The 27,402-nt window shown below is 40.3% G+C and overlaps 2 protein-coding genes across 5 annotated transcripts in view; one reads left to right on the top strand and one right to left on the bottom strand.

Moving 5' to 3' along the window:
- Positions 1–17,897, bottom strand: part of KIAA0586 — a gene marked incomplete at its 5' end in the record, with an annotated part of 83,716 nt that extends 65,819 nt beyond the window's left edge. Inside the window, 12 exons of the mRNA XM_082485594.1 lie at positions 4,858–5,084; positions 6,650–6,691; positions 8,187–8,331; positions 9,170–9,290; positions 10,333–10,500; positions 11,016–11,184; positions 11,710–11,943; positions 12,684–12,861; positions 13,544–13,610; positions 14,640–14,709; positions 15,777–15,856; positions 17,594–17,897. Coding sequence (XP_082341720.1) covers positions 4,858–5,084; positions 6,650–6,691; positions 8,187–8,331; positions 9,170–9,290; positions 10,333–10,500; positions 11,016–11,184; positions 11,710–11,943; positions 12,684–12,861; positions 13,544–13,610; positions 14,640–14,709; positions 15,777–15,856; positions 17,594–17,897 — 1,805 coding nt within the window. The remainder of the gene's footprint in view (positions 1–4,857; positions 5,085–6,649; positions 6,692–8,186; positions 8,332–9,169; positions 9,291–10,332; positions 10,501–11,015; positions 11,185–11,709; positions 11,944–12,683; positions 12,862–13,543; positions 13,611–14,639; positions 14,710–15,776; positions 15,857–17,593) is intronic.
- A 387-nt stretch (positions 17,898–18,284) lies between these two features.
- Positions 18,285–26,804, top strand: TIMM9 (translocase of inner mitochondrial membrane 9). Of its 4 annotated transcripts, none has more exons than XM_082485365.1 (4): positions 18,285–18,410; positions 23,007–23,075; positions 23,420–23,515; positions 26,276–26,804. In XM_082485365.1, exons 2-4 carry the CDS (start codon positions 23,037–23,039, stop codon positions 26,408–26,410), a joined length of 270 nt encoding a protein of 89 aa, XP_082341491.1. In that variant the 5' UTR covers positions 18,285–18,410; positions 23,007–23,036; the 3' UTR covers positions 26,411–26,804. The 4 variants fall into 4 exon arrangements, with proteins under 4 accessions (XP_082341491.1, XP_082341492.1, XP_082341494.1 ...); XM_082485366.1 differs by having other exon boundaries at positions 18,330–18,410; positions 23,012–23,075; XM_082485368.1 differs by lacking the exon at positions 18,285–18,410 and adding an exon at positions 18,437–18,564.
- The last annotated feature ends 598 nt before the right edge of the window (positions 26,805–27,402 follow it).

Genomic DNA, 27,402 nt, shown 5'->3' with positions numbered 1-27,402 from the left:
TGGGGCACAGGGTATGTTTCCAGCCATCCAGTGGTTGCTTCCACCATTGTGAGCACGTGGCGCTTGCCAAAAATATGGAACGCTTCACGAATTTGCGTGTCATCCTTGCGCAGGGACCCTTTCTTTGAACATCCAGCCCAGCACTGGCAGTCGAGGTGCTAAGAGGAGCTGTGCTTCAGTGCCAACCACCTCCGAAGCAGCTCGAACCCCCTCGTATGCTGCCAATATCTCCTTTTCTGTTGGGGTATAGCGGGCTTCGGATCCTCTGTATCCCCGACTCCAGAACCCCAGGGGTCGACCTCGAGTCTCCCCTGGTGCTTTTTGCCAGAGGCTCCAGGTAGGGCCATTCTCCCCGGCTGCAGTGTAGAGCACATTTTTAACGTCTTGTCCTGCCCTGACTGGCCCCAGCGCTACTGCATGAACTATTTCCTGCTTAATTTGTTCGAAAGCTTGTCGTTGCTCAGGACCCCACTTAAAATCATTCTTTTTCCGCGTCACTTGATATAGAGGGCTCACAATCAGACTGTAATTTGGAATATGCATCCTCCAAAAACCCACAACACCTAAGAAAGCTTGTGTTTCCTTTTTACTAGTCGGTGGGGACATAGCTGCTATTTTATTGATCACATCCATTGGGATCTGACGGCGTCCATCTTGCCACTTTATTCCTAAAAATTGTATCTCCTGTGCAGGTCCCTTAACCTTACTTCGTTTTATGGCAAAGCCAGCTTTCAGAAGGATTTGAACTATTTTATTCCCTTTCTCAAAAACTTCTTCTGCTGTGTCGCCCCATACAATGATGTCATCAATGTACTGCAAATGTTCTGGAGCTTCACCCTGTTCCAGTGTGGTCTGGATCAGTCCATGACAAATGGTGGGGCTGTGTTTCCACCCCTGGGGCAGTCGATTCCAGGTGTACTGGATGCCCTTCCAAGTGAAAGCAAACTGTGGCCTGCACTCTGCCGCCAAAGGGATTGAGAAGAATGCATTGGCGATATCAATCGTTGCATACCACTTGGCTGCCTTCGACTCCAGTTCGTATTGAAGCTCTAGCATGTCTGGCACAGCAGCGCTCAGCGGTGGCGTGACTTCATTCAGGCCACGATAATCCACTGTTAGCCTCCACTCTCCATTAGATTTTCGCACTGGCCATATGGGACTATTAAAGGGTGAGCGAGTCTTGCTAATCACTCCTTGAGTCTCTAGTTGACGAATCAACTTATGGATGGGAATCACAGAGTCTCGGTTAGTACGATATTGCCGTCGATGCACCGTTGTGGTAGCAATCGGCACCTGTTGTTCTTTGACCCTCAACAACCCTACCACAGAGGGGTCCTCTGAGAGACCAGGCAAGGTGGATAACTGTTCAATTTCTTCTGTCTCCAAGGCAGCTATGCCAAAAGCCCACCGATATCCTTTTGGGTCCTTGAAGTATCCTCTCCTGAGATAGTCTATGCCAAGGATGCATGGAGCCTCTGGGCCAGTCACAATGGGATGCTTTTGCCACTCATTTCCAGTTAGGCTTACTTCAGCTTCCAGTACAGTCAACTCTTGTGATCCCCCTGTCACTCCAGAAATACAAATGGGTTCTGCTCCTCTGTAATTTGATGGTATTAAGGTGCATTGTGCACCAGTGTCCACCAGAGCCTTATACTCCTGTGGCTCAGATGTGCCAGGCCATCGAATCCACACAGTCCAATAAACCCGGTTGTCCCTTTCCCCCACCTGGCTGGAGGCAGGGCCCCTCTAATCCTGATCATAGTATACGTTACTCACTTGTTGCAAAAATGATTTGGAAGTCCCTTCAAGAGGATCGGAGGTTAGATCAGGCCTTCCATTCTGTCTGGGGAACTGTCTGCTGGAAACAGGAGCTGCACTTTTTCTGGAGGGATCCCCTTTTGTGTTTGTTCTTCCTTGCAGCTCACGTACCCGTGTCCGTAGTGCTGAGGTAGGTTGTCCATCCCACCTCCTCATGTCCTCTCCGTGGTCACGCAGGTAAAACCACAGGGTGCCTCGTTGTGTGTACCCCCTATACTCTTCCTCTTGAGTAGGGAAACGCCTGCTCCTAATAGCTGAGATGTTGGCCTGTACAGGTGGGGAGTAGGACATACTCTCTTCAAGTTGCTGGACCTTTTGGGACAGTTTCTCCACAGCTGAAACGAGGGGGGAAGATAGGCTTTCTTCATATTGACGGAGTCGTCCAGCCACCTCATCCACCGTTGGTCCCTCTTCACCTCTCCATTCCATCACTGCCAAGGAGTTGGCATATGATGATGGTGCGCTCCGTACAAACTTCCGCCATATGGGCCTTGTGCACTGGACTTCATCAGGATCTGTGGGTAACTGCGCATTATCTGGGTCAAAGTAAATCATCTCTCGTACGGCTAATTCCCTTAGGTACTGGATACCTTTTTCCATGGTGGTCCACTTGCTTGGACGACATACAACATCTTCACTGAAAGGATACCTTTCCCTTACACCTGCCAGGAGTCGCCTCCAGAGGCTGAGGGCTTGTGTCTTTTTCCCAATTGCCTTGTCAATGCCTGCCTCCCTAGACAAGGATCCCAGCTGCTTAGCTTCCCTGCCCTCTAATTCCAAGCTACTGGCCCCGTTATCCCAGCATCGGAGCAGCCAGGTGACAATGTGCTCACCAGGAAGTCGACTGAAATCTTTTCGCATATCTCGCAGCTCACTCAGGGATAGGGATCGGGTTATTACCTCTGGTTCTGTCTCTTCCTCCTGTTCCTTTGATGGCCCTGGTTCATCATCATCCTTTACTATGTGAACTGATTTCTTGGTGTATTTCTTCTTCTGTATAGGAGCAACTGATACTGGCACAGGTTGGTTGTCCGGTTCAGCTGCAGTGCCTGCCACTGGGGTTTGAGTGGCTGCATTGCCTGTCACCAGGGTTTGAGTAGCCACAGTGCCTGCCACTGGAGTTAGAGTAGCCTCATTGTCTGCCACCGGAGTTGGAGTAGGCATAGTGCCTGCCACCGGGGTTGGAGTAGGCTCCTTGTCTGCTGGTCTGGCTTTCCCCTCTTTCCCCTGAGGGTCCTGCATAGTACTGAGCAGTGTTTGGTAGATACTGGCCAGGGCCCAACACAGTGCCGTAAGTTGTGCCTCTCTGGAATAGCCACAGCATTTTCCTTTCAAATATTCTATTACTTTATCAGGGTCCTGTAGTTGTTCAAGGGTGAAGTCCCAAACCATTGGAGGTGAAAAGTTCTCTAGATACCTGCCCATGTTCTCCCACATCCCATGCCACCCCTGACTATCTGGCCTTGGGACAGATTTCTGAGTGGTAGTCTTAAACAGCTGTTTTACCCTAAAAAAAACTTGAAAAACATTCAGGAGACATAGCAATAGGAACACGCTGGTTTGAGCATCCCAAGGATATTCAAAATTCTCAAGAGGTGTTATACCTGGCCCAAAGGAGAAAAAGGAGGCAAAAGAGCTGGGGAAAGTATCTCCCCCTGTTTCTCCCATAGATTGGGTGTGATTATTGATAACTTCTGAGAGACGGGAACCAAGGTATGGACAGGACAGCAATACTACATAGAAACCCCAACAAAGCCACTTGAATAGTGATGTTGCCATATCATAAGCTGATATTGCACAGGACAGCAAAATTATAGTCCTGATCCCTCTCCCTGAGATAACAAACAGCATCACAGGGAGTACATACAGCATATAAGAATTTACATAACACAGCCATGTAAACAAACGAAGCAACATTGTAACCGGCAACTATTTAACTAATAGGAGAAATACATATAAGAAATCCGTTTTAACAAGCTCTGGTCAGATCTGTCGTTATTACAACCCTTCGTGCCCCACGTTGGGCGCCAAAAAGGACTGTCGTGGTTTGGCCTCAGCCAGCAACAGAGAACCACGCAGCCGCTCACTCGACTCCCACAGCCGTGGGAAAAATCAAAAAAGGGCAAAACTCGTGGGTTGAAATATTATAATTTAACAGAACAGACAAAGGGAAAAAAGAAAGAAAAGAAAGAAAGAAAAACAATAACACCGGTAAAGGAATACAAGAACGCGATTACAGTACCGCCGCGAAGCGCGCCGACCGAACCCGCACCGCCGCGACCCGCCCCCGAGTGGCGACTGACTCCCCCGCCCCGGCTAGCTCCTTTTATAGCGGGGCATGGGTCACGTGGTATGGAATACGTGCCTCCCCTGCCGGCTCCTTGGAAATTAACCCCATCCTTGCCGGAACCAGGACAGTGTGGCTTTTGTTCTACCTATTAAACTGTCTTTATCTCAACCCATGAGGTTTTTCCCCCCCTCACTTTCACTCTTCTGATTCTCTCCCCCTTTCAAACTGGGAGGAAGCGAGCGAATGGCTGCATGGTTCTAGCTACCAGCTGGGGTTAAACCCTAACATTAACTCAGCTAACTAAGCAAAAGTTCAAAAGTCCATCTGCTGTAGGATGACTAATTCTGTAACATGTAGAGGTTAATGAAGCCTCTTCTGTTTAGAATTATGAAATTACTGCTTAGTTTTCTTATTAATGCAAGTTTGTCTATAAAAAGCTAAATGCCCCTTTGTCATGAGAGCAGAGCAATTTGTCCAGATGACAGAGTCTCAGAATTCAAATTTAAGTCCTGGAGCATAGATCATACCAAGTAACAGGTAAAATTCAGTTCACATCAGGGCGGTCAAAAAACATTTGACGTTCAACAGAATCATCTCATGATTGCAAAGAAGAATCAATAAATATATTTTTCAGGGAACCACACTAATTCTTCAATGCACAGAATTAAAAAAAAAATTGAAAAAGAGTTGATAAAAGGTGAGAACATACAATGAGTAGTCCCACAAAGCACTGAATAATAGGGTCTAACCTGTTTGTAGTTAAGGCGTTAATAAAAGTATACATGGCATCCCCATCTTTTGCGTGAATAATTGCTTCCAAGTTTTCTTCAAGAACTTTTTTATTGGTTTGAACTCCTCTCAAAATCCTTTCAGCATCCCTCAGTACAGATTTTGGCACTTTAACATTTTGAAGGATGGATGGTTTATTGAGCTGATGATGTTCCGGAAGACTAGAGGCAACAGCAGGTTTTCTTGACTAAAATTAAAACAGAACCACTAGCTTTTAATCAGAGATTGTAATTTCAGTTTCCTACACACTGATCAGAATTCCTATTAATCTATTATGAAATCAATGCCCATCATATGAAATACTATCCAAGTGTACTATCATCAGCTTCAATTACTCAAGAACATTCAGTATGCTGCAAATATATTTAAAACTTAAGAAAATAGAAAGACATCCAAAAGCTCCCAAATGCTAAGTGATATCACGTATGAGAAGCAATGCTAGTGATGCAGATAAGCATGTGAAAAAATGCCCATTAGATACAATAAATAGATATTACAGGTGAATCTCTCCATGTAACAGTATTTAAGTGTAATTAAAAGCATAATAAAAACCAAAGTCCTCTAAATATATGCACTTATCAAAGCAACCTGTCTAGTTGAAGATGTCCCTGCTCATTGCAGGGGAGGTTAGACTAGATGACCTTTAAAGGTCCTTCTAATCCACACTATTCTATAATTCTATGATTTGGCATCAACCTATCCCAAGAAACACCAGGCAATAAACTAAGTTTTAACAACAAAATAAACTCCTCAACAGCGCCATGATCCTCTCCCCCTTTTGCTCATTTTTACTTTTTATAAGAAATAATGAAGTAACTATTAGCCTTTAACTTTGCAGAACCCTTTTACAGAGATAAAAATCAAGCATATATTAGCTGCTAAATACAAAAGGAAGGGACACAAGTACATGGGAAACAAGGAGCCATACAGCTATAGTTCTCACATTCGTTCTCACACTCCTGATGAAACCCAGAGTTTCAAATCCAAATAGAGTGCTTCATTTTCCAGAAAGGAAGAAAGAAAATTTTAAAAGTGATAAAAGTATATAAAGAAAAAAACTCCAAAACAACAACAACAAAAAAAACCCAAACTTGAGTAAACTCTGAAAGCATTAACTGAATGAACAGAAAAAAGCCTCACAGATCAAAAATCAGTTTTGGCTTTAAGGATACTCTCTTATCAAATCAAAATTAAACAAAAGTTTATGTTCTATCAAGTGTACTTCCAAAGCACAATGGGCGTAACAAAATAGAAATCAACACACTGATCCCATGATTTTAGTTTCGCCTCATGAGAAAAGGACAACATACCAAATCATTTACCAATATTATACAGGTTTTCATTTTAAAACAAAATTTTTTTGATAAATACTACCTCAGTAAGACAGGTAAAATTTGTGAGAAAATGTAAGCAATACAGATACATGTTCAACCATAACATGATGTGGGCTTGCCAATTAGACTCAGGTCATGAAATGGTAATTGCATTAGCAGTCCACACCATACCCATCTTGAGGTGGCAGCTTTCTGCCAGGCATTTGTATTATTCCCTCAAGATAGCTCACTAAGATAGAGTAAGACAAGTCAAACAAGTGAAATCTTACTTTGAGTAATGTAATCTGTACATAATAGCAACTTTAAAAAAAAGAAATGTATGCAATAGTTACTGTAATATCATCTCATTGCAAGCATATTCAAAACTGTTTCAGTATTACAGTATTTAAAAAAAAAATCATAAAAATTCAAGGTATACCTTAATAATATCATTCATGTCTGATTTCCACGAATTTGCTTCCTAAAAGGACAGAAGACAAGCTGTTGAAACTTATTTAAAGACAGATCTGTCAAGGTAAAAACTAGAGTAGATATTTGATCAATTTCAATGAGCAGAATGAATTCCTTGTGAACTACTAAATCTCACTGCACACTTCTTTTGGATTAGAGCACCACCTTCTGTTCCATCTCAACCCATCTCAGTTAATTCAGGCCTTTCATTTGCTTGTATGACAAAGCTAGCAGTCATTTATCCCAAGCATTTATTTTCTCACTCTACATATCTCCCAATAATGAGAATTCAATAGTTAAATATCTAATTGACTCAACTCCACATTTGTTGAAGTCATCATCCCTGTCTTCCTATTCTTTTTCATAAGAATGAAGAAGATATTTTAATCCATTTACATCAACTGTGTCTTCCTCACCTGCCATTCCTTCTCCCATCTTGTCCTGTTCTGTGCCACCTGTATTAAGGTACATTATACAATGTAAGTTTTTAGCAATAGTGGTAAGCAAGTATTTGCAATCTAAGTGGGGCACGTGACATCGGTTCTTTTACTAGTGAGAACAGTTGAACGTACAATCCACTAATATCTTACAAAAATCTATGAAACAATGCATCAGCTATAACAGATGAAGCTATGTTTTCTAAAGATACAGTAACAAACAACTGGCACATAATACACAGTATTTTTAGGGAAATATGCAAGCTGAAACCGTCAGCCACAGAAACAAACCAATAGAATCAAATCTATCATGGCCCAAGCCAATTCACAAATCTGCGGGTATTCAAGTCTGTCTTCTTTCCCACAGCTTACATTTACGAGAACCGAGTAGACCACAGACAACAAGCTAAATGATCAGGTATACCTTGCTTCCACATGGAACCAGGTTAACAAACAGATAAAAGCCTCAATTTTCAAAAGTCAGACATGTTACATGTTGCCAGCACAGAACCATTCTAGTACCAAAGGTACAACATCATTAGCATAAGAAACAATACAATGATGTATGCCAAGCAATTCTCTGGAAGCAGCACTCTTTACAAAAAGAAATGGCAAAATGAGAAAGGAAGTAGCTTAAGTCATCCCTAAAGTTGACTGCAGATAAATAGAACATTGTTCTTTCCCAAATGCAAATGTTACATCAGCTCTGTACCTCCAGTTCCACAGAAAGAGAGTACACAGAAAACAGACACTGAAAATATCTGGAACCTTAAAACAAACAAATAAACAAACCACTTCTTTTTTCTAACCTGTTTTACATTTGGTAGAATGGCAGTAAGAGGCTCTACAGTCTAGTCCATTGCATACTCATTGAGACATTACTCATGCTCAAACCCCTTACACATACAAAGACTGCAACATTTCAAGTAATTGTAAACAAACGTCAGTCTTTTTACAGAGGTAGAAGCAAGGGCAACACTTCCACTGACACCAGACCTCTAAGTTTTTCTCTACATCTTTTATTCCCCTCATTCAAACTCTTGATCATTTTGATAACATGGACTTTACCTGTAGCATGTCGTGCATTTCTCTTCTTAACTGGCCAAGATCTTGAAGTAAATCATCAGCTTTTTTCATTGTTTTCTCAATTGAATTGCAGTTTTGGAAGGAGCTTTCAAAAGCAGGGAATGAGTCTGTATGCAAAGCAGCATGCCTGATGGGAGAAACACTCCTAATAAGTCTCACGGTTCTTTATGTGGCCCAAGAAAGAATCCAACTTTGAAACTGAGCACGAATTTAAAGCGCAAGAATACACAACTTTATATAAAGTGGAATTCACTTTTTCACCTGAGGTTAAAGACAGGTTATTGGGTTTTCTCTGTTTACCACTTAACACCTTGAACTTTTATTTTGAACAGTGAAACTACATTTAAAATTCAGATCTAACAGAACATTTAAACATTGGATACCTTTCCATTTGAAGCAATTAATATTTTTGTCTACACTATCATAAATAATATGTTTCTCATTATATTAGTGAAATTATGAGATCAACCTATTGCCAGGGGAAAAAACATTTCAGACTGGATGGCTAAAAAAAATTTCCTAATTCACTCTAAAGCTCAGAAACTGGCAGGTTGATGCTGCTCCTTCCCAAAGTGTTCTCATACAGCTCCCATAAGCAGGCAGCCGTACAGGTAGCCTGTACGGCTGGCTACCTGGCACTACTCCACCAGCTGTTGCAATAGAAGAAATACACTCAGAAGAGGAGAAAAGCACTCCAAGTGACACCCACCAACTTCTGAGAAAGGTGTTATGAACTATCCTTGGCAACAAGCTTTCATCTACCTTCAGTATGACAGAAATGCAAAAGTAGCATAGAAATACCAGTGCTCCAGGGTTTTACTTCAAGCACAGCTTTGTCAGATTCAAGGACCATACCAGTGGCTCTATTACATAATCAATATCTAATACACATTTCTCAAAAACATTTCTTAAACCAACCAAACAAAAAAAATGTTTCTCAATTTTGGATTGTTAAGTTTATTTACCTGTCTCTCTCAGAATGCCAGCTTAATTGGTTACTGTTTAATGTTGCCTTCTCAGAAAACTCAGTTTGCCTCAGTGGCATTTCTTGAGAATTCAAAATATGCTCAAGAAATCTCCCTTCACCTAAGGCAGAAAAAAAAGAAAGTTACATTCACTGTTAGGTTTGTTCAATATATTTAATGCTTTCTTTTCCTTTCCGGATATTTCACCATCATATAAAAACCACCAATCTTAGCAAAAAAAAAAAAAAAATTAAATTTTAAAATACAGATTTACTTCAGATAAGACAAGTCACATAGATTAGCGCGAGTGATTTATCTTACTATGACTGCTTTACATTAGCAAAGTCAGAAAACAGATAAATGAAACTGACAGAAATTAACTGAGTCACAGAGGAAACATTCTATCCATAATGTCAGAGATTTATTCTTCTTCCTTTGTCTCATTTCATTTATTTCTAGACTCACGGAACAATCGGAATACTTGACAGCTTTGTAAAAAAAGAGAGAGAAGCAGCAGTCTGAGAGAATATGATGAAGACAAACAGGCATTTTTGTCTGTTGTAGAGCACAATGGCTGGATCTTTTAAATGTTCTTCCTCAATCTTGGATCTTCAAGCAATTCTAAACACAACCAGCTAAAAAAGGATGCTTTATTTTTTGATGAAATCTTCAAAACTGAGTTTCACTAAACGGATCAAAAGCAGTAAAAGAAAATTACTTCCTTTGCTTTACAAATGCTGTTTTCATTACGATGGCCTAGAAACCCCATGAATGCATGTTTTCATAAAAAAAAAAAAAAAAAAAAAAAATCATTCAACCAATGACAATGACTAAGTTATCAAGTAGATCCTGAGCTTTTCATTAGTCTATATAATCTTCCTTAAACCCAACAATGAATGGTCATTCTATTTTTCATCTGAGAAAACATTTCAGTTAGCAATCATGTTGAGATGCTATAGGTTAGATCAGTACTGTGATTAAGTCTTTAGTTAGTTAAGACTAACTTATCCACAAAATTAACCCTTCCCAGAAACATTCAAATATTCTGAATGTATGTATTTAAGTGCCAGCAACCCAACAGCTCAGATTAGGTGAAGACCACACAAAGTAAATCTCAGGCTACACTATTCATGCCAGTGGAGGACAGGAGGGTCTTACAGTACCTTTGTGTGTGGATTTGGGAATATTTTCCTTTTCGGTAACAGGGTTCTCTTTCTTTGAGATTTTCACATTTTTTGATACAGGTTCTGGAGCATATCTCCGAGGAACTGGTGTCTTTAGAGGAGATTTTTGTGCATGAATGCCACAGCTTTGAAATTGGCTTGAATATGCTTCAGGGAAAAAGAATATTAACGTTATTTAAAATGTTCACGATTTTCTTCATAGGAAAACAAATCTAGAAAAAAGCAAACCATGCCAGCATTATGAATTTTTCACAAAAATGCAAAACACTACAGAACTAGTTAAAAAGTAAATAGGAAGAAAGTTTCATATTTACAAGTGCTATTATAAAAAGATCAAAAAATAAAAAAAACAACCATAGTATGAGCTAGTTCATTACAAGCTTCCACATAGATTATTTCTTACTAAGATTATTTTAGGTTAAGTCTAGGCCTCTCTTCGTGCATACTAAGCCATTAGTAAATACCAAACTCTTACTTTAATTTAAACTAGAACATTTTCAGAACAAGTGGTATATGATATATAGTATATTAGGCAATAAAATCAATTATACAGAAGAAATGCTTACTACTTATTACTGATATGATGTACAATCCAATATTGATGGAAACAAAATTAATGCAAAACTAACGCTGAAAGTAAGATATTAAGAATTTGTCTTTACCTTGGGCACGTGGACCACCAGTATGAAATAAATCCCCGTGGCATGAAGACACTCCGTTAGTAAACAATCGCTGTTCTGGTTTCTCAGACTGTTTTGTCATGAGACTGGAGGAAGGTAGGTGAATTTGCTTTAAGCCACCCGTGTTGACTGCAGAGGTAATGAGATGAGACTAAAAGACAAAATTGCAAAGTATTTCTGATAGATGCTTGAGATTCCCCTGGTATAACTTGAAGCATGGATACTTGCCTTGTAATCATATTAAACAGATTTTGACATGCTATTTGACAGAGAAGCCATTTACAACAACCTTAGAACACAGACGTGCTTGCATATTATTCTGCCTTTTACAACAGCATGGAGGACTCTACAAAGAAACAATTTGTAACTGTTCTTAGATGCTTAGTCTGACTGGACACTTTTTAAATGAAGTTTATTCAATAGCAAACCTCTAAACAATTCTAGTGGGAATGAGAACATTTCACTTGCCACAGACACAAAAATTACAGGGGGGAAGGGGAACAGATACCTGGGACAGAACCAGAAATAAAACTTCTCCCAAAAAGCTCTAAGCACATGTGTTGGCTACTGGATCTTTCTTTCCAATACGAAGATATAATCCAAATTATTATAACATTGACACTGAGATATAGAAGAAGTGATTAAGCTAAAGCTTCTGCATTGTTACTTAAGATACCTGAATATTTATTTGTTGCTCCTGTAACTTTTCCAGATGTTGAATCCGTTGCACCATGAAAGTATTCATTTGTTTTGCAAGCTCACTGACTCCTTCATGACAGTGGGGCTTCTCATGTTGAATCTTTGTATTTGTTTGCTGTTCAGCAACACGCTGCAATTGCCTGTCTGTCTCCTGTAGTTTATGAATTAATGCTGAAACTGAGTTAACTTTTGCTTCCAATTCATTTTGAACCTGGGAGGGGGAAAAAAAAAAAAAAAGGGAAAAAATACCCTTACTGCAAAAAAGGTGCTAGCATATGGCCTTTCAGTACTTAAAGGGGGCTTATAAGAATGATGGGGACAAACTTTTTAGCAAGGCCTGTAGGGATGGGACAAGGGCTAATGGTTTTAAACGAAGAGTCTAGATTTAGACTAGATATAAGGAAGAACTTTTTTACAATGAGTGGTGAAACACTGGAACAGCTTGCCCAGAGAGGTGGTAGATGCCACATCCCTGGAAACATTCAAGGTCAGGTTGGACGGGTCTCTGAACAACCTGATCTAGTTGAAGATGTCCCTGCTTATTCCAGGGCAGTTGGAGTAGATGACCTTTAAAGGTCCCTTCCAACCCAAACCATTCTGTGATTCCATGAAGAGAACAAAACATCCTACCCATCATCATGGAATGATTTGCTTCCCAAAAGAAACAAATGAAATCCTAGTTAACCCTAACGTCTGGTGGTTCACCAATACTATGAAATTAATATAAAAGATAAATCAAATGGCCTCTGTTAATTTGCCCATTTAGCCAAACCCAAATTAGCTCTCTCTCTGGTATATTGGTCAGTAAGTCTGAGATTACTAACACACAAAAAAACAGTAACCAGACACATTCAGTCTCTCTGGCTCTAACACCAACAATTTCAGGCATGCTTAAAACACCTACTATTTTAAGTGTCAAAGAACTAGTATTACCACAAGCTACTTACTCACTTTAATAAGTGGAGCTGTAGTAGCAATTGCAGCAGCAGTTGCTGCTGCAATGGTTGTTGCACGATCAACTTCACTGTATGCTGCCCTGTTGTCATGACCAACATTTTCCTTTTTTTCTGTGGAGGCATTTCCTAAGAGCTGTACCTTCACCTCCTTACGTACAGGAGTATTTTGAGTTCTATAAAAATTAAAAAGTTGCTGTAAATGGCATTGTTTCCTCCATATCCCCTCTAGGCAAACAATTTCCCACATGCTGCATTGATATCACTACTCATATAAGCATTTCTCCTTGAAGCTCTTGATACCTAAGAAATAATTTTATTCTCATCTTTTAGCATGACACGAGAAACATCTCAGGATTGTGTTACAGATTCTAATATAAAAGGCATTTCCCTGTGATGACTGGAACCGCAACAAAGAATATGTTTACAGGTTGTATTTTGCAAAGTTGAAGGTACTAGTAGCAAAGTCCAACTAAACTAATGATCTTGAAGATTTCCAGTCTATAAATAAACAGTATATGTCCTTATCTGTCTTTAAAAATATTATGTTGTTTTGACACAAAATGAATTCTCTATCCAAGCAGATCCTGCTTGACTTGTTTCATGAAAACATTAACTCAAATAGTGAGTTTGCAAATAAACTCACTTATGCAAAATAAACAAGACACTCCAGTGAGCTCTGAGTGATAAAATAAACTGAAAACACCTTCATAGACAGAAAAAGAATACTAAGTGAGAACAATAAAGAATACTTTTTCCTTACTAGCTATGCATTTTGGCAGAAACTGAAGTAGTAGTACAGTAGTATATCTGTACAGAAACAGAACAGCTGAGATACAAACAACAACGCATACTTACTTTTGCTTTAATACTGCTCTCAAAGCCTCTTTCTGGCCAGTAGCATATTGAGAAATAAAAACATCATCTGTGGGGAAGGACATAAAATATACTTTGTCGAGTTAACTGACACAAAATTTTAGAGGTAGACACAAAGCATTATTTCAACAACATGTACAATTTTGATACGAAGAATCTGATGCCTGCATACAGCACATTATCTACTACAACAACAAATTGTTTCCCTTCACTAAGTAGCAGACTTAAATCATGATGAGATTAAGAGTATGCTTCATTTAACATAATATTATACAGTATTAAATGTTGGTATCAATAAAATCTATCTTGTTATGCTGTGAAAATGACAATACCTTACTATCATAAAAGTTGGAGAAAAACGCGACGTACAAGGTAACTTGAGTTCAGACAACTCATTCAATAAACCCCTGCAAATTCTAACTTGAAAAAATATACTAATTTTTAAAAAATAGAACTGTAATATAAATATTTCCCCACAGTCATCATAAATTACAACAAATTTTCTTAATAGCTTTTTAGCATGCTAAAAGGATTGTAGGCTCTCCTTCATCCACTGTTTGCTGGGCAGAGGTAACAACCCAAGATGTCGCAGGTTCAGCGTTTCTCTACTGCTAATTACACACAACTAGTACACACATGCTGATAAGCGAGCAAGCTGTTGCCTCTGTAAGCATAAAAGAGGAAACTAAAGGATTGCTTTTTGGCCTTAAATGGGGGTATTGATTTGTGTTTCTTTCCTCTACACAGCCACAGATATCCAAGAAACCTGCATAAACGTATTTTCTTTAAAACGTCTTCACTTCCCTAAATCTCAGCATTCGCATGCACTGGTAGAAGCCCCCTCGGTTAATCACAAGAGCTACATAAGCTAGTGTAATGCCAGCAAGACTGATGTAAAATTTGCAAAATTTAAGAAGCAAATTACAATTATCATTGTATTAGAAACCTTTGAATATTTTCACTCAAAAGCATGTAGATTGAAGAAAAATACCTAAAACAAAATTAAATCTCCCTTTTCCTCTAATTAATTAGTTTTCTTACAAAAAAGGGGCTGTAGCAGTGCATTGATGTATCTTACCTTTAGGTCTTCTGCTATCTTCCAGCAGCAGTGAAGCATCTTCTTGTACTGCAGCTTCTCTAGGATAATCCTTCAAAACAAGAAGAGCAGAAAAGCATACATCAAAGCCTCTGGTATCCATATCCAAAATTTTAGAGGCAGATGGAATTGCTGAATACACAAATGTAAGCATCTCCACACACTAACATAAGGTCTTGGAACGAAAAATGTTAAGACCTCTATCACAGAATCCTCTGGACTTTGTAGTCAAAAACTCACATGCCTTTTTAGGGACAAAAAACCCTAGAAACACAATTCAAATTAAAAGTAAGTATTCTAAGTGCTGATTAAGTGTATTCTCATTTATGGCCAAAGAATTAATAGTGAAACTACACATGTTTAAGTTTACACAAGTTGCTAATCTCAAACAATTCAGGATTGCCCGTATACACAGAATTCAGCACAAGTAACGCTGTAGAACTGAAGGCACAGAGCTGAATTTTCTTTACATGTAATTCACAAACAATCAAAGTCTGTGAGGAGTCATAGAGACAATATAAAAACCTCTTACTTAACCTTATTTGATGGTGGAGCACTCCACCATAATTCTGAGACTTTTGTTCAGCTTACTAGGTCTACTTAGAGCCATGCAGAGACTTTGCTGCAATCCTTTCACAGCATAGGTTAATTCTATCCTCATGCATGCCCACCACAATATTGGATGCCCTAGAGACAAGTCTCCACTGTATGTAAGATACAACAAACAAGTCACAAGGAAATAAGCCTTTAAATTCTAAGTATTAAAGAGTTCCACATAAACTAATGTCCATTTCATTATCAATGATGTGAAGAGGAAAAAAAATCTACAGAAAGTTTTAGGGTTTTTAACAAATATTGTGCCATGTGTAACCGCTTTTTTAGAGGAAGAATTACACTAAAATTTTTTTAAAAAATCTTGGTGTTAATTATGCAGCATTATAGCAAATAAAGCACCTCCAAACACACATTAGCAGCAACTCAAAGAGGGAAGCAGCTGCACAGTTATTGTGCAGAAGCTGAGCCCAAGATTTGCTATGCTTTTACAGAAGCTACAACTTTTTGAGAAAAATGCTGTTCTCTTAGTTCGGGATTTCAGAAAACATCAATAACTTGTCTTACCATTTGTGATAAAAACATGGGCTCTGTAGAATTTTCTACTGAAAGCAGACGTTCTGGACCTCCTTTAGTACTCAGAACTCCTAAAATAAAAGCAGTTTTACTGTGATCATAATGATTTATTACACATTTTCAGTATACCTTGACAAACCCAAATCCCAATCTTTCTTCTGCCTGTGTCTTTGAATGTCTAAACATAATGAATTTGATAACACAAATGACCACAGTCATCAAGCTGAAGCTTACAAATGTTAATGAATTCTGTGAGTTTGGATTATAGGCTTGTTTTACAATATATGAAAAAGTCTCTGCAAAACAGAGCATTAAAAAAATCAACAGCGTCTATCTCAAATTCAAGTCTAAACATCGTAGGAATATAGAAAGCGACTTGTCTAGAGAGACAATTATAATTATACAATAACATATCTTACAGAAGAAGGACACTGAGGACAGTCCACATTTTACCTATGTCAGAGACGAATATGTTTTCCTAACACTAAAAAAATAACATCTTTTGAAGCTGTTTGAACCTTGACCCCAAAAAGACTAAAATCCGTTCCCCAAACTCCAACAACTGTAATTGATATGCATTTTAAAGAAAATTAATATTCTGACTAGATAAGTAGCACAGATTGTGTCAGTTCTGAATTTGAAGAGTACATGACACATCATACAGTCTCATTCTATTAAAAAAAGATTTAAAATTATCTACTTACTACTACAATTTTTTTTTAAAGTTACAGAAAAGGATGTAATTAGTTGTTTCTTCATTTTGTTTACTCATGTATGTCAACTTCATTGCTACAGGCAGTTGACCAGTATACATTTTTTGTGTCAAGCAGGTGGGGTTTAGAAGAGGTAGGGTTCTTTTGCTTTCCAAGATTACAAGGGAATAAAAAGAATTTTAACAAGTAAAATTTAAAGTTATCGTAGTTAGCAAGGAAACTTGTTTTTATCTAAGAGTCTTTTGAATAGTTGCTAAACTGACTAGCTCTGAAAATCATGTTCCAGAAAACCTGCAAAAAATCTGCAAATAAAAAAGACTAGAGTTGAATTACTTTCTTATAATGCCCATTTCCAACATTTAAAATGTATTATTTTTCAAATGTCCAATAAACGCTTCTTTAAAAAACCAAGCTTGTACAGCTATAGCTTGAGCATCTACTAGCCCAAGCTCTCCAGAAAAAATCACCTTTGAAGAAGCAGAGAAAGAGAAGTGTTTAAAACACTTCTGATCTCTTTTCCAGTATAAAGCCACAACATCTCATGAAAACACAAAGAAGGTCCAAATATTGGGACTTCTCAGAGCTGTCTGACTATACTTTGGGCATAAAATTGAAGAAATACATACAGTGCCTGAGAAGATGAGCTACAAAATGCAATAAAAGCCATGACTGACCAGAAAGGCATCAACCTTCTTACCATTCTTCTTTAGGTTCCTGCACAAATACACTGTTTTATCCTTTGATGCTGCCTAAAACCTTCCTGCCTAGTATATTTGTGAAATGTCACAGTGACAGTCATGATTTTTCTGACAGAGATGATAACTGCCTAGGTTAATTGGACTAGGAATCTGGAGTCAAGACTGCAGTTCTGTTAACAGGAGCTCTGTCTGACCACCTCACCCTGCACAAGTCGTTTCTCACGTGCAAAACACAGTTCGGGAAAACAAACAAACAAACGCAACTTTCGAGAGAGTGGTGATATCTGCAGCATCAGAATACAAAAATTCCTTGATTACAGAAGTACTATACGACTGAAAACACCACACAGCGATTTTACCTCAAACCTAAGCTGAACACCTGCGGTATATCACGCACCTGGTGCCGCGCTGCGGGGGGTACCGTGGGTTACTCCCCCACACGGAGCCCTGTTTACTAACAAGGCTGGAGGAACGCAGCCTGTGCCGCCTCCAGCGGAAGCCGCATCAGCTGTCTGGCGGGGAGAAACCGTTTCACGAAGCTTCTTGACAGGGATCGTCACTTTTTTCATACGGTCACCAGCTCCCGTCGCAGCGACAACGGGCTTCTCCCTGTGGACACCGGTGGAGTGAATGAGCACGTCGCCCGCCGTGAGACTAGCCAGGGAGTCCTGGCTAAGGCTGGAGTTGCTTTCTGCTTCCATGAGAATCTCGTCACGCAGCTCTGACAGGAAATTCAAACGCAGCGCTGTGACAAAGAGGCCGTCCCTGCGGGCCGGGCACTACGACGGCAGCCGCCCCCACCGCTGCCCCATGGCCAGCCCCCACACCGGGAAAGCAATCTGAAGGCTACGGGGAACGGTACCCGCCGCGTCCCGAGCACACCTGGCCTCCACAGGAGCCTGACGGACAGAGAAACCCACCGCCTGCCCGCGCCGGAAGTGACCGCTACTGTGGCAACGGCGCCTGCCCGCGCCTCTTCACGCCTGCGAGTGGTCCGCTCCTCAATAGTGTTCGGAAGGAAACCTGCGCCAGAGCCCTCCGCTTCCGGTAGCGCGGCCGGGGGGGCGGATAAGAGCGCTGCGCTTCCGGGAGGAGAGTAAGGCCGTCAGTAAATTCGCACTGGTTGATTCGTCGCGTGGCGAATCGGTGGGGCCGGTCGGCTCGCAGCGGCTGGGTCTCACTCTCCCGTGCGTTCTGGGCTCGTGGCAGTGCGGGTGAGTGCAGCGGCGCTTCTCCTGAGGGGGCCGCTCCGGGCGGGAGGGACCGGCCGTCCTGGGCAGCCCGGCGTGGCCCCTGCGGCCGTGCCCTGCCGCTTCACGGCGGTGCCCCGCGGCGGTGAGGTACAGCGGGGCGCGGGTTCTGAGGGCGGTAGGCTGGGGTCAGCCTTCAGGTGCGGCCGTTAACGGGAGAGGCGCCACGGCACGAGCGGTAGGGCACGAGGGACAGACGGACGGACAAGTTCCCATGGATGAAGAAAAAGCTGTGACTTTTGAGGCACTTTCCGAGTGCCGGCGTGTCTTGTCTTTGCCTCGGCGCGGGTAGAGAGCAGGGGCCGCGCTCGAGTACCCGCACCGGTCTGACGGGTGCTGGGCCTGCTGGGTTGGGGCGGGGCTGGGCTGGGCGAGTATCTCCCGAGATAAAGAAACTCAAGGTGCCCTTGAAAGCAAGCACTGAAGGATATGGGGGGGGGGGGGGGAGCAACAAACAAACAAACCACAATACCCACCACCACCACCCCCCTCCCCAAAAAACAAAACAAAACAAAAAAAAAAACAAAACAAAAAAAAATAATCACCAAACCAAATCAAGGTGAAATTGTTTTATCTCCAGCTTTGATTTTGATCTTACTGGGTCACAAGTATCAGCCAGGCCTAATCTAACTTAAGTAGGGGACAGCTTATGGAAAGATACATATTTTTCTCCTAGGACAGCCCCCCTCATGTGTGCTCAGTCTGGTCAAAGAGGCTCTCAGGCTGTGTGGTTTCAGACTCACTATGTTAACTTGCCTTTGGTGTTAGCAGACATTTTCTACCACTGACCTTTTTTTCTTCAGGGCAGGATCTAGCACACATCCACGAGATTGTGAATTATAACAATCTGTCCACCAGGTACATTTTATGATCCAGCCACCTTCTGACCAGTCCCTTTATCATCTCACCATCTGCCTCTGAAGGCAGAGCATAGTGTGTAGAGCGACAAGACCTTTGTGCAACTACATTTCAAGCATCAGCCTGAAGGAGAGCCGCTGAGCCGCTCAGGGAGTGGGGAGAGCTGGGCTCCGCCTTCCCAGCAGGGGGGGCACAGCAGGGCTGGCACCGCTATCTCACTGGGCTGCCGCAGGACAGAGGATTTGTTGCCCAGGCACACAGCACCGGGAGTTTAGTGTTAAATTGCCTCATGTCCTGATTTTTACATCATTAGTTTAGCAGCCTCCTGGTTTCATAGGTATTTGTAGTTTGATTAGCTTCAGTTAAACAACTCTAAATCAATGAGGTTTTTTTAATCTGATGTCAATCAGGTTCTAGCCTAGTAATTCCCAACTATCAAAAAAACACAACACTTTCTCTACAAGCTATGGGTGCTTTATCTTGACACATTTCTTTAACTTGATATTTTTAGTCGTCTTTGTCCCTTTTATGCACATGCAGAAACACATGGTGGTGTGTGCACAATTGGAAGTGACAATTTAAAAAAAAATGCAGCCTTATATGTATACAGTAGGTTGTACTTACACCTAATTCAGATTGTTAATCAGGATAACAAATGTGATGATGTCTCTCTGGAGACCCTTCCTCCAATAAAATGTAGCTCCTTGCAAAGAGGTTGGAAAAAAAAATATCAACATACAGGGCTTGCTTAGTTTCCATGGGAAAGGATACTGTTGACTTAAGATTAGGTAATAAACACTAATGTTGATTACATCAGTGGAAAAAAAAAACTTCCTCACTGTAGTTTACAGTGTGTATTTCACCTGTAAAAACTCCAGGCTGTTAAATGGAGGCAGGCTTTTCAGCCACCCAACAGTACAGTAATAATAATCAAATCTGTTCCAGTTATTAGCACTTAGGAGTTACATTCATGAGCCTTCTGCTTCTGAAGGTCTGGAGATACAGCTGGGGAAGCTGTATGCCCACACAAAAGAAGTTTTAGAAGACTTCTGACCTCTGTAGTTCTGGCTTCTGTTCCTCCTGCCATGGAAACAGGTAGATGATTTACCCAGGTTAGCGTGGAATCATTAACATAACTGTTTTTATTTAATAAGCAAGCTTTAGCTTTTTTTAAAAAGCTGTCTCTCTGTAGTGATTTCCATGGCAATGGGAGTGGCAGCTGCAGCAGAAGCAGATATTAGCGTTTTCCAGATTCTAAACCAGGGCTGGGAGCTGGGGTGGATCTTGCATAGAGAATAGGTTTGAATAGGCTAAAGCCTTTATTATCTTTGGAAAGAGGATGGAAAACCCATTATGCCTAACTATGAAAAATCAGAACCTGAAGTTATCCTTAACTGCTAATTTTGCTCAGAGAAGCTTATCTTAAAATAATGTCTCTTTAGAACATCAAAACGTATTTGGAAAAGCTCCAGGACCCTTCAAGAAGGGAGGCTTCCCAGCTGTTGCTACTTTCCTGGTGAACTAGCACGTCCAGACCATGTGGCCCTTGTTGCAGAAGTTTATTCAGAGATATCTTCTTCCTTCAGTGTGACGTGTTTAAAAGTGCAACGCTGAATTTTCAAATCACATTTAGCCCCAGAGGAAAGTAATTCAGGCTGTGTAGGCTTAAACCTGAAGCATGCTGGAGTTGTTTGAGCAGCTATGTAAGAAGCTCTGTGGTGCGTTATTCAAGGTGCCAAGCCCCATAATGGGCTCTTTCATCACTTTTTTTTTTTTTCTTGCTTGTTTCACAGCCTGGAGGGAAAGGGGACAAACAGGAAAACTTGAAATGATACATTTAACAGACTTTAAGAATAAACCAGATATGCATATTTCTGGGAATGTTCCGGTAGTGCATTTCTAGATGTTAAGGCAACTGCCTGTAATTTATAGCTACTGAAGAGATGCAGTAGAGCCATATAATTTCACTGCCTGCTGTGTGGGAAGTGTAAAATACCTGTAGAGGGACAAGTGCTTCAGACACTTAAAATCAGATAGTGCCATTATGCTGATGTAAATCAGAGCTATTTCCCAAGTGCAAGTGTAAAAGCTTTGTGGAGCTGCAGTTCAGTAAATCTGTAATTTTAAGCTTGCCAAACTAGTCGCAGAAGAACAAAAGATCAGGTTTGTTATAAACAAGCATAATGAAGCAATACTGAGTGAGAAAATGGCACTGACAGTTGAAGCTTTTAGCTTTCTGTGCTTGGGAGAGGACAAAGTCTTTCCTGTTCTCTGTGGTTTTTAACTCTCTGTTTAATAATCTACTTAAACTGACTTTATAGAATTGTTACTGATTTTTTTCTTGAAACAGGCTGAGAAGTGAGAGACTGGAATTGCTATCCTTTTTCAGTAGTTGTTGTCCCAGATGGTAATCATGTCTACCTCTCCTAAAACAAGTTAGAGGTTTACATCAACCCGAGTAATGCCTTGTTTCTTCAGAGCATCCATATGCTGTAGGCTCTCCTTAAGAGTAATTTGTGTGACCTATCTGCTCATGAGGAATTCTTGGTTGTGGGGGTATGCACCTATGCATCTTAAATCCAAGAATTGTATGTGCTTTTTACTTCCAGTCCCTGAATTGGCTTCCTGTGTAGTGATAATGTTAGGAGGCTGATGTTACAATTGCTCTGCTGCTGGGAGGGGATGTAGGGAGAGTGCATTCTTGTGAGAGCTCCATAGTGCTATTTTTAGTTGCTTGGTTTTCTTTCTGTAGTAGAAATAACTATTAATGACTTCTTGTTCAGAAGGCTTGCTTACCCTCTCCCTTCCCCCTGCTGAGAGACTGGAATAGTTTAAGCTTTAAACTGAAAGATCTTGTTCTTGTCAATGTGTAATATTAGCTTGCATTGTCATCTGTGATAGGTCTGAGATAATATGTAAATTAAGAAAAAAGGAAGACTAGCTTTCAGTATTCTTCTAGGAAACCTGCAGGGAGGCTTTCAAGCCTTAACTTGTTTACCGTGTTGGATTAGGAAAGTGAATCTTCCTTGAGGATGCTTGCTTAAATTCTTGGGTCTGGCTGTTCATTCTTCCCTTTTTCTTTGTCTGTTTCACTTCCTTTAAGGCCATTCTCATTCTTCTATGTTTTCTTGCATTTGATTCACTATATTCAATGACCAAAACATTTGCTCTCATTTAAGTGTTTGGTGAGAATGCAGTTACATAGAAACCAGGCGTCTGTTTCTCTGATGCAAGCTGGCTTATGCTGCATTTATTCAGAGTGGCTACCATTTCATGCTTGCCTTCTTTCCTTACTGCTTTTACAGATGACATCCAAAGTCACTGAAACTATAAGGCTAGAAAATGTTATTGCTTGCTTCACCTCTCACTCCTGCCCTAGTTTTATTTTGTGAGTTTGGAAGCATTTATAAGATATCTTTTTTTTTTTTAAAGTCACTTTAACTGTTTGAAATGCTTGAAAAGTGTTTAAAGGACAGCAGTTAACAGATGCATCTGGGAAGGTTTCATACCTGGAATTATCTTGGATGTTCTTTTAACTGAGTACATTTCTAATAGATAACTTTCCTTCAAGTGGGTGACTTGAAAGTTTGCTAGCAAAATTGCATTTAAACACACTTCAAGGACATATAAAATTCCATTCTGTTGTAAAATGTTGCAGTTTATATATATGCTTTTTGTGTGAAACTCTACTTTTATCTTCAGAATAGGTGAGTGAATCACAGGCGGTAGAATATGGCTGGACAAATATCGGAATCTGATCAGATCAAGCAGGTAAGATGCTGTATTCATGAATGGTGGCTTTGAAGATCTTGTATTACTCTGTGACAGAGAGTAAAAGGTGTAGGGCATGGAGAAGGACAAAAGGTTTAATTTATCATCTGAGTTAAGACTAGTTCTGTAGCAACCAAAATTTAAACATTTGATCATTGACAGACACAGTATAGTGTCTGATTTGCGTACTAGTAGCATTTGGTGCTGAAATCTTCTGACTGATAGTAATTTTTTCTAGTGACTTGTCCTTTAAATATTAGCATCACCAGATGGTCCATGCAGCTGTGTGTAAGAAACTAACGTAGAATTTTTTTAATACTTGTCTGTTCAATTTTTATTTATAGTTCAAGGAGTTTCTTGGAACATACAATAAACTTACAGAAAACTGTTTCCTGGATTGCATAAAGGATTTCACTAGCAGAGAGGTTAAACCAGAAGAGGTAGGTAAATGCTTTTAATGACCCCTTGGTTGAACTGTGGTGTAGTATTCCAATTTCAGAAGCAACTTAGAAAGTTTTGATCTTTCAACTAGCTAAAAAGCTAGGTAACTCTTTAGTGGAGTATAGGAGTCTGGTTTGTTAGCTTCCAAGTGAGAAAGGAAGTGCGTTAGTGGAAGAAATAGCTTGTCTGTAGTTACGCTTCTTCAGGTATGTCCAAAGGTGATGACAATTACTTCTTTGCACTCTAACAGTCTGTGTACAAAAAGAAACCAAACAAACAAACCCAAGTGCTTTTGATGTGTTAGATCATCAGCTACAGACAAACTATGGGCTAGGACCTCTTGAGGTTTTGTCATTGTCATCTTTTCAGTATGTACACACAGAGGGAATCTTCCCGATCTCGCTGTGTGTGTTGGCTGCTTACTGCAATTCTGTGTATTCTATTCTCTGAGCTATCAATGGAGGTTCTGGTGCCTCAACTTCTAATGGGTGGTATCTTTATGGACATGGAAGTTGCCCACCTACAGCCTACATCTTGTTCTTTGAAGGTAGAGTCCTACTGAAATACTTGTTTACCTGCCCACGCTCCCTGCACTGTAGTGAGTCATAGAAACGTAGGCCTCCAAAGCTCTGGCTGTTAAATACACTTCTCTGCATTGCAGGGAGCGCCACCATATAGTCATCTGCAAAAAAGATTGAGCTCTTGATAAGATTAGTTGTGTGGTTTTTCCCTCTCCTGTTGAGAGGCTGTTTCAGAATCTCATAATTTTGTTAGTTAAAAGTCTAAATAACCTTTGTTTGGCTCTGCTGTCAGGGGGAAAAAAAGCCCTAAAATTTTAAACTAACAATTGGTTTTGGGCATTTTTTGCCTCCTTGGAGTTTAACTCCTCAATGCAGGGAAAAATTATGTCTCCTTTCAGCTTTTGTTTTGCTGGGCTAAACAAAGCGCTCTTAGCTTCCCAAGGCAGATTCCTTGTTTCCCTGAGCTCTGCATCTGCTTTAGTGGGCTTTTTATTGACTACAGGAGGTCAGAATTATTCTGGATAAGGTCTTGTTCCTGTCTTTTACCAACTCATTTTGAACAATGGCAGGAGTGTCAGTTAATAGAACTGACAGAAGTGTTAACGGCACAACCTCTTTACTTTTCTGGGATGGTATTTGATTTCCAGTAGAGGATTAAGCTTTCTTCTGCTAGCCAACGTATTACTAGAATTTCTTTAAAAATAACACTTCATGTAGTCTTTCTTTAAAAACCTGGGATCCAAAACCAAAGAATGCTTATTGGAGGGGAATCAAACTTAAGAATATTTAGATACAAAAAATATTTAGATTCTGACATGCCTTTTTTTACTTCTGTGATCTACAAAAGGGCCATGTCTGGCTGTACAGGAGCCATCTGTTAATGATGGAGGCTAGAAAGAAACTTTCTTATGGGAAGTTTTGCCCATAATTATCCATTGTGGGGTTTCTTGCAGAGCATCTGGCGCTCGCCTCTGCTGGAAACAGGAGACTGGTCTAGATGGACCACTGATCTGATCTGGTATGGAAATTCCTACGTTCCTATTTAAAGTTGTAGTTTCTTATTTAAGAAGATGAATACCTCCATGAAGCTCCTTTGAGATTCTACATTTGAAAAAAAACAAAAACAAAAACCAAACAAACAAAAAAAAACCAACACCCTTCTGACCTCTTTCTGTACAGCCAGTCTACACTGCAAGTCTAGACTTCCCCAGGCACCATATCACGAATACCACACCCTCTGGGAGAAGTGGCTTGGGGTAGTTCCAGAATTTGTTTCCTAGTCAGACTTAACTCCTGCTTAACAGGTTTTGCTGCAGCTGGTGCCAGGTCAAGGAGAGAGAGAAGGGTGGGTGGTGTGCATAGCTGCATGATGGTTTTTGTCTTGTTAATTTTCAGCCCCTCTGCTTTTCACATCCCTTTATGCTGAGCAGAATCAAAGCAATTTCTGGTTCTCTAGTAATCCTGCAAAGTGCTTGTCTTTCTATCTAAATTTGTTAACTTTTATAGAAAAAGGTATAGAACCATGATACAGAATATCCAATTGGTAGAACTGTTGCTCAGAAATAATCTCATAACTCTTCCTCTACACTTAAAGAAAAGAAAAAAAATCAATAGAAAAAGCATAAAAAATCCTATCGAAATTTACAGAATAATACCATGGGTGGAATAGGCCCTTGTATTTCTTTCCCTGTCCAGCTGACTGATAGAATTTCAGAGGGTGCTCTGGTTGGTTTTGTGAATGTTAACCAAGCAGGTAGAAGATGACTGATAGAGCTAATAGGAACAAAGTCAAAAAAAAAAAAAGTTTAAGCTGAGCTAGCACACACAGTAGACCATATTTATCAAAAATACTCTGTGTTTGTGAAGAGAATTAAAAAAAGATACTAATTTAATAAATTTAGTATTTATTGCAAAAGAAAATGCTTTATGTGTTTTAATTTCACAAGAGGAGCCCAAGGAGGAAATGGTAAAATCCACTACATCTGGGATGTCTTCCATGAAGACTTTCATATGAGAGTGAATATTAAAAGATGTTTCAGATGTCCTTCAAAAATTAAACTTCACATTTTCCACTGCATAGAGAGGCTGTGCACAGTTAGGCCCTCATCTTGAGGCTTAACACAGAACATAAGATGTAGTCACCTAGTCATTTCTCTCTGTATATGATTATGTTTTGGGTCCTGTTTTGGAAAGCGTTTTAATTACTGTTTGAAGCCTTCTGTTTCCCTCTTCCTCTAGATGACTTGCTCAGACCACTGCCTACAGAAGTATTTAAAAATGACACAAAGGATCTCCATGAGATTTCAGGAGTACCATATTCAGCAGAACGAAGCTCTGGCAGCTAAAGCAGGACTGCTTAGCCAACCTCGTTAGACAAGAGCACTGTTCGGAGTTTACAAGCAGTGCCAGTGTTTACTGGGCAAGAACACATTTTGCATTTTCTACTGCCGGGATGTATATCCAGCAACTCAGAAGACAGTTCTAGATGCTGTTCAGACAGTGGAAATCATGAAGGGTTAAACAAGAAGTTAGTCATGGTGGACTGGCAATGGAGTTTGTTTCTGAGTTTTTTTTTTTCACTCTATAATGGAGTAATACTGATACAAACTTTTCCAGGGCCCACAGACTGGTATGTTTAAATTTCAAGGGTGGTGGGAGGGCTGTGCTTCCTTTCTGCTAGGACTGGTTGAGATGAAAAAAAGTGTAATATGGGAAATACACTTTTTTATTTAATTCAAGTAAAATAAATGGAAACTATACACTTGTATGTATGTTCTTTCCAAAGATGATACACTTTTAGGACACTGCTGAAGAGCAGTGTTTTGTTTGCTGTGGCCTCATTCCTTCTCAGCTACTACAGAGTTCTGTTCATTTGTTGCTGCTTTAAGTTGCTGATAACAGAATTAGTGACTTTGTTTTGGCAGCTGGGGATTTGTGAATGTGTTAGGTCTCTTAATTTGGGAAGATCTTCTGTTGAGCCACCCTCACAGAGCCTCATGATCATCCTGACTCTCCTAGAGTGCTGTATGGTGATTATTAGAGCCTCAAGCCAAGGGTGGTTATAAGTGGCACACAACTGCTGTAACTAATGAGTTCAGGTAGGCAGAGATGCTCTGCCAGCTTATCCCTAGGTTATATTTGCCTCATGCTTCACCAGGTCATTTACAGGGGACATGACTGTGTCATTATGAGCACCTGTGCACAAGGCAATTTCCATGTGCTCCTCTTTCCTTTGGGCAACCCCAGGGGTCCTCCAAACCCAGCTTGCATGCCTGATGCAAGTATGATCCACTGCAAGCACTGAGCTTGCTGGCAGTTTTCTCCTTGAACTGTGAAAATGCCAACAGAAAGTACAAGGTATGTAC

This window comes from Vanellus vanellus (assembly GCF_965231255.1).
Source record: "Vanellus vanellus genome assembly, chromosome: 6".
Lineage (NCBI taxonomy): Eukaryota > Metazoa > Chordata > Aves > Charadriiformes > Charadriidae > Vanellus > Vanellus vanellus.
The sequence above is the reverse complement of the archived record's forward strand: the minus strand, read 5'-3'. Positions and strand labels throughout refer to the sequence as shown.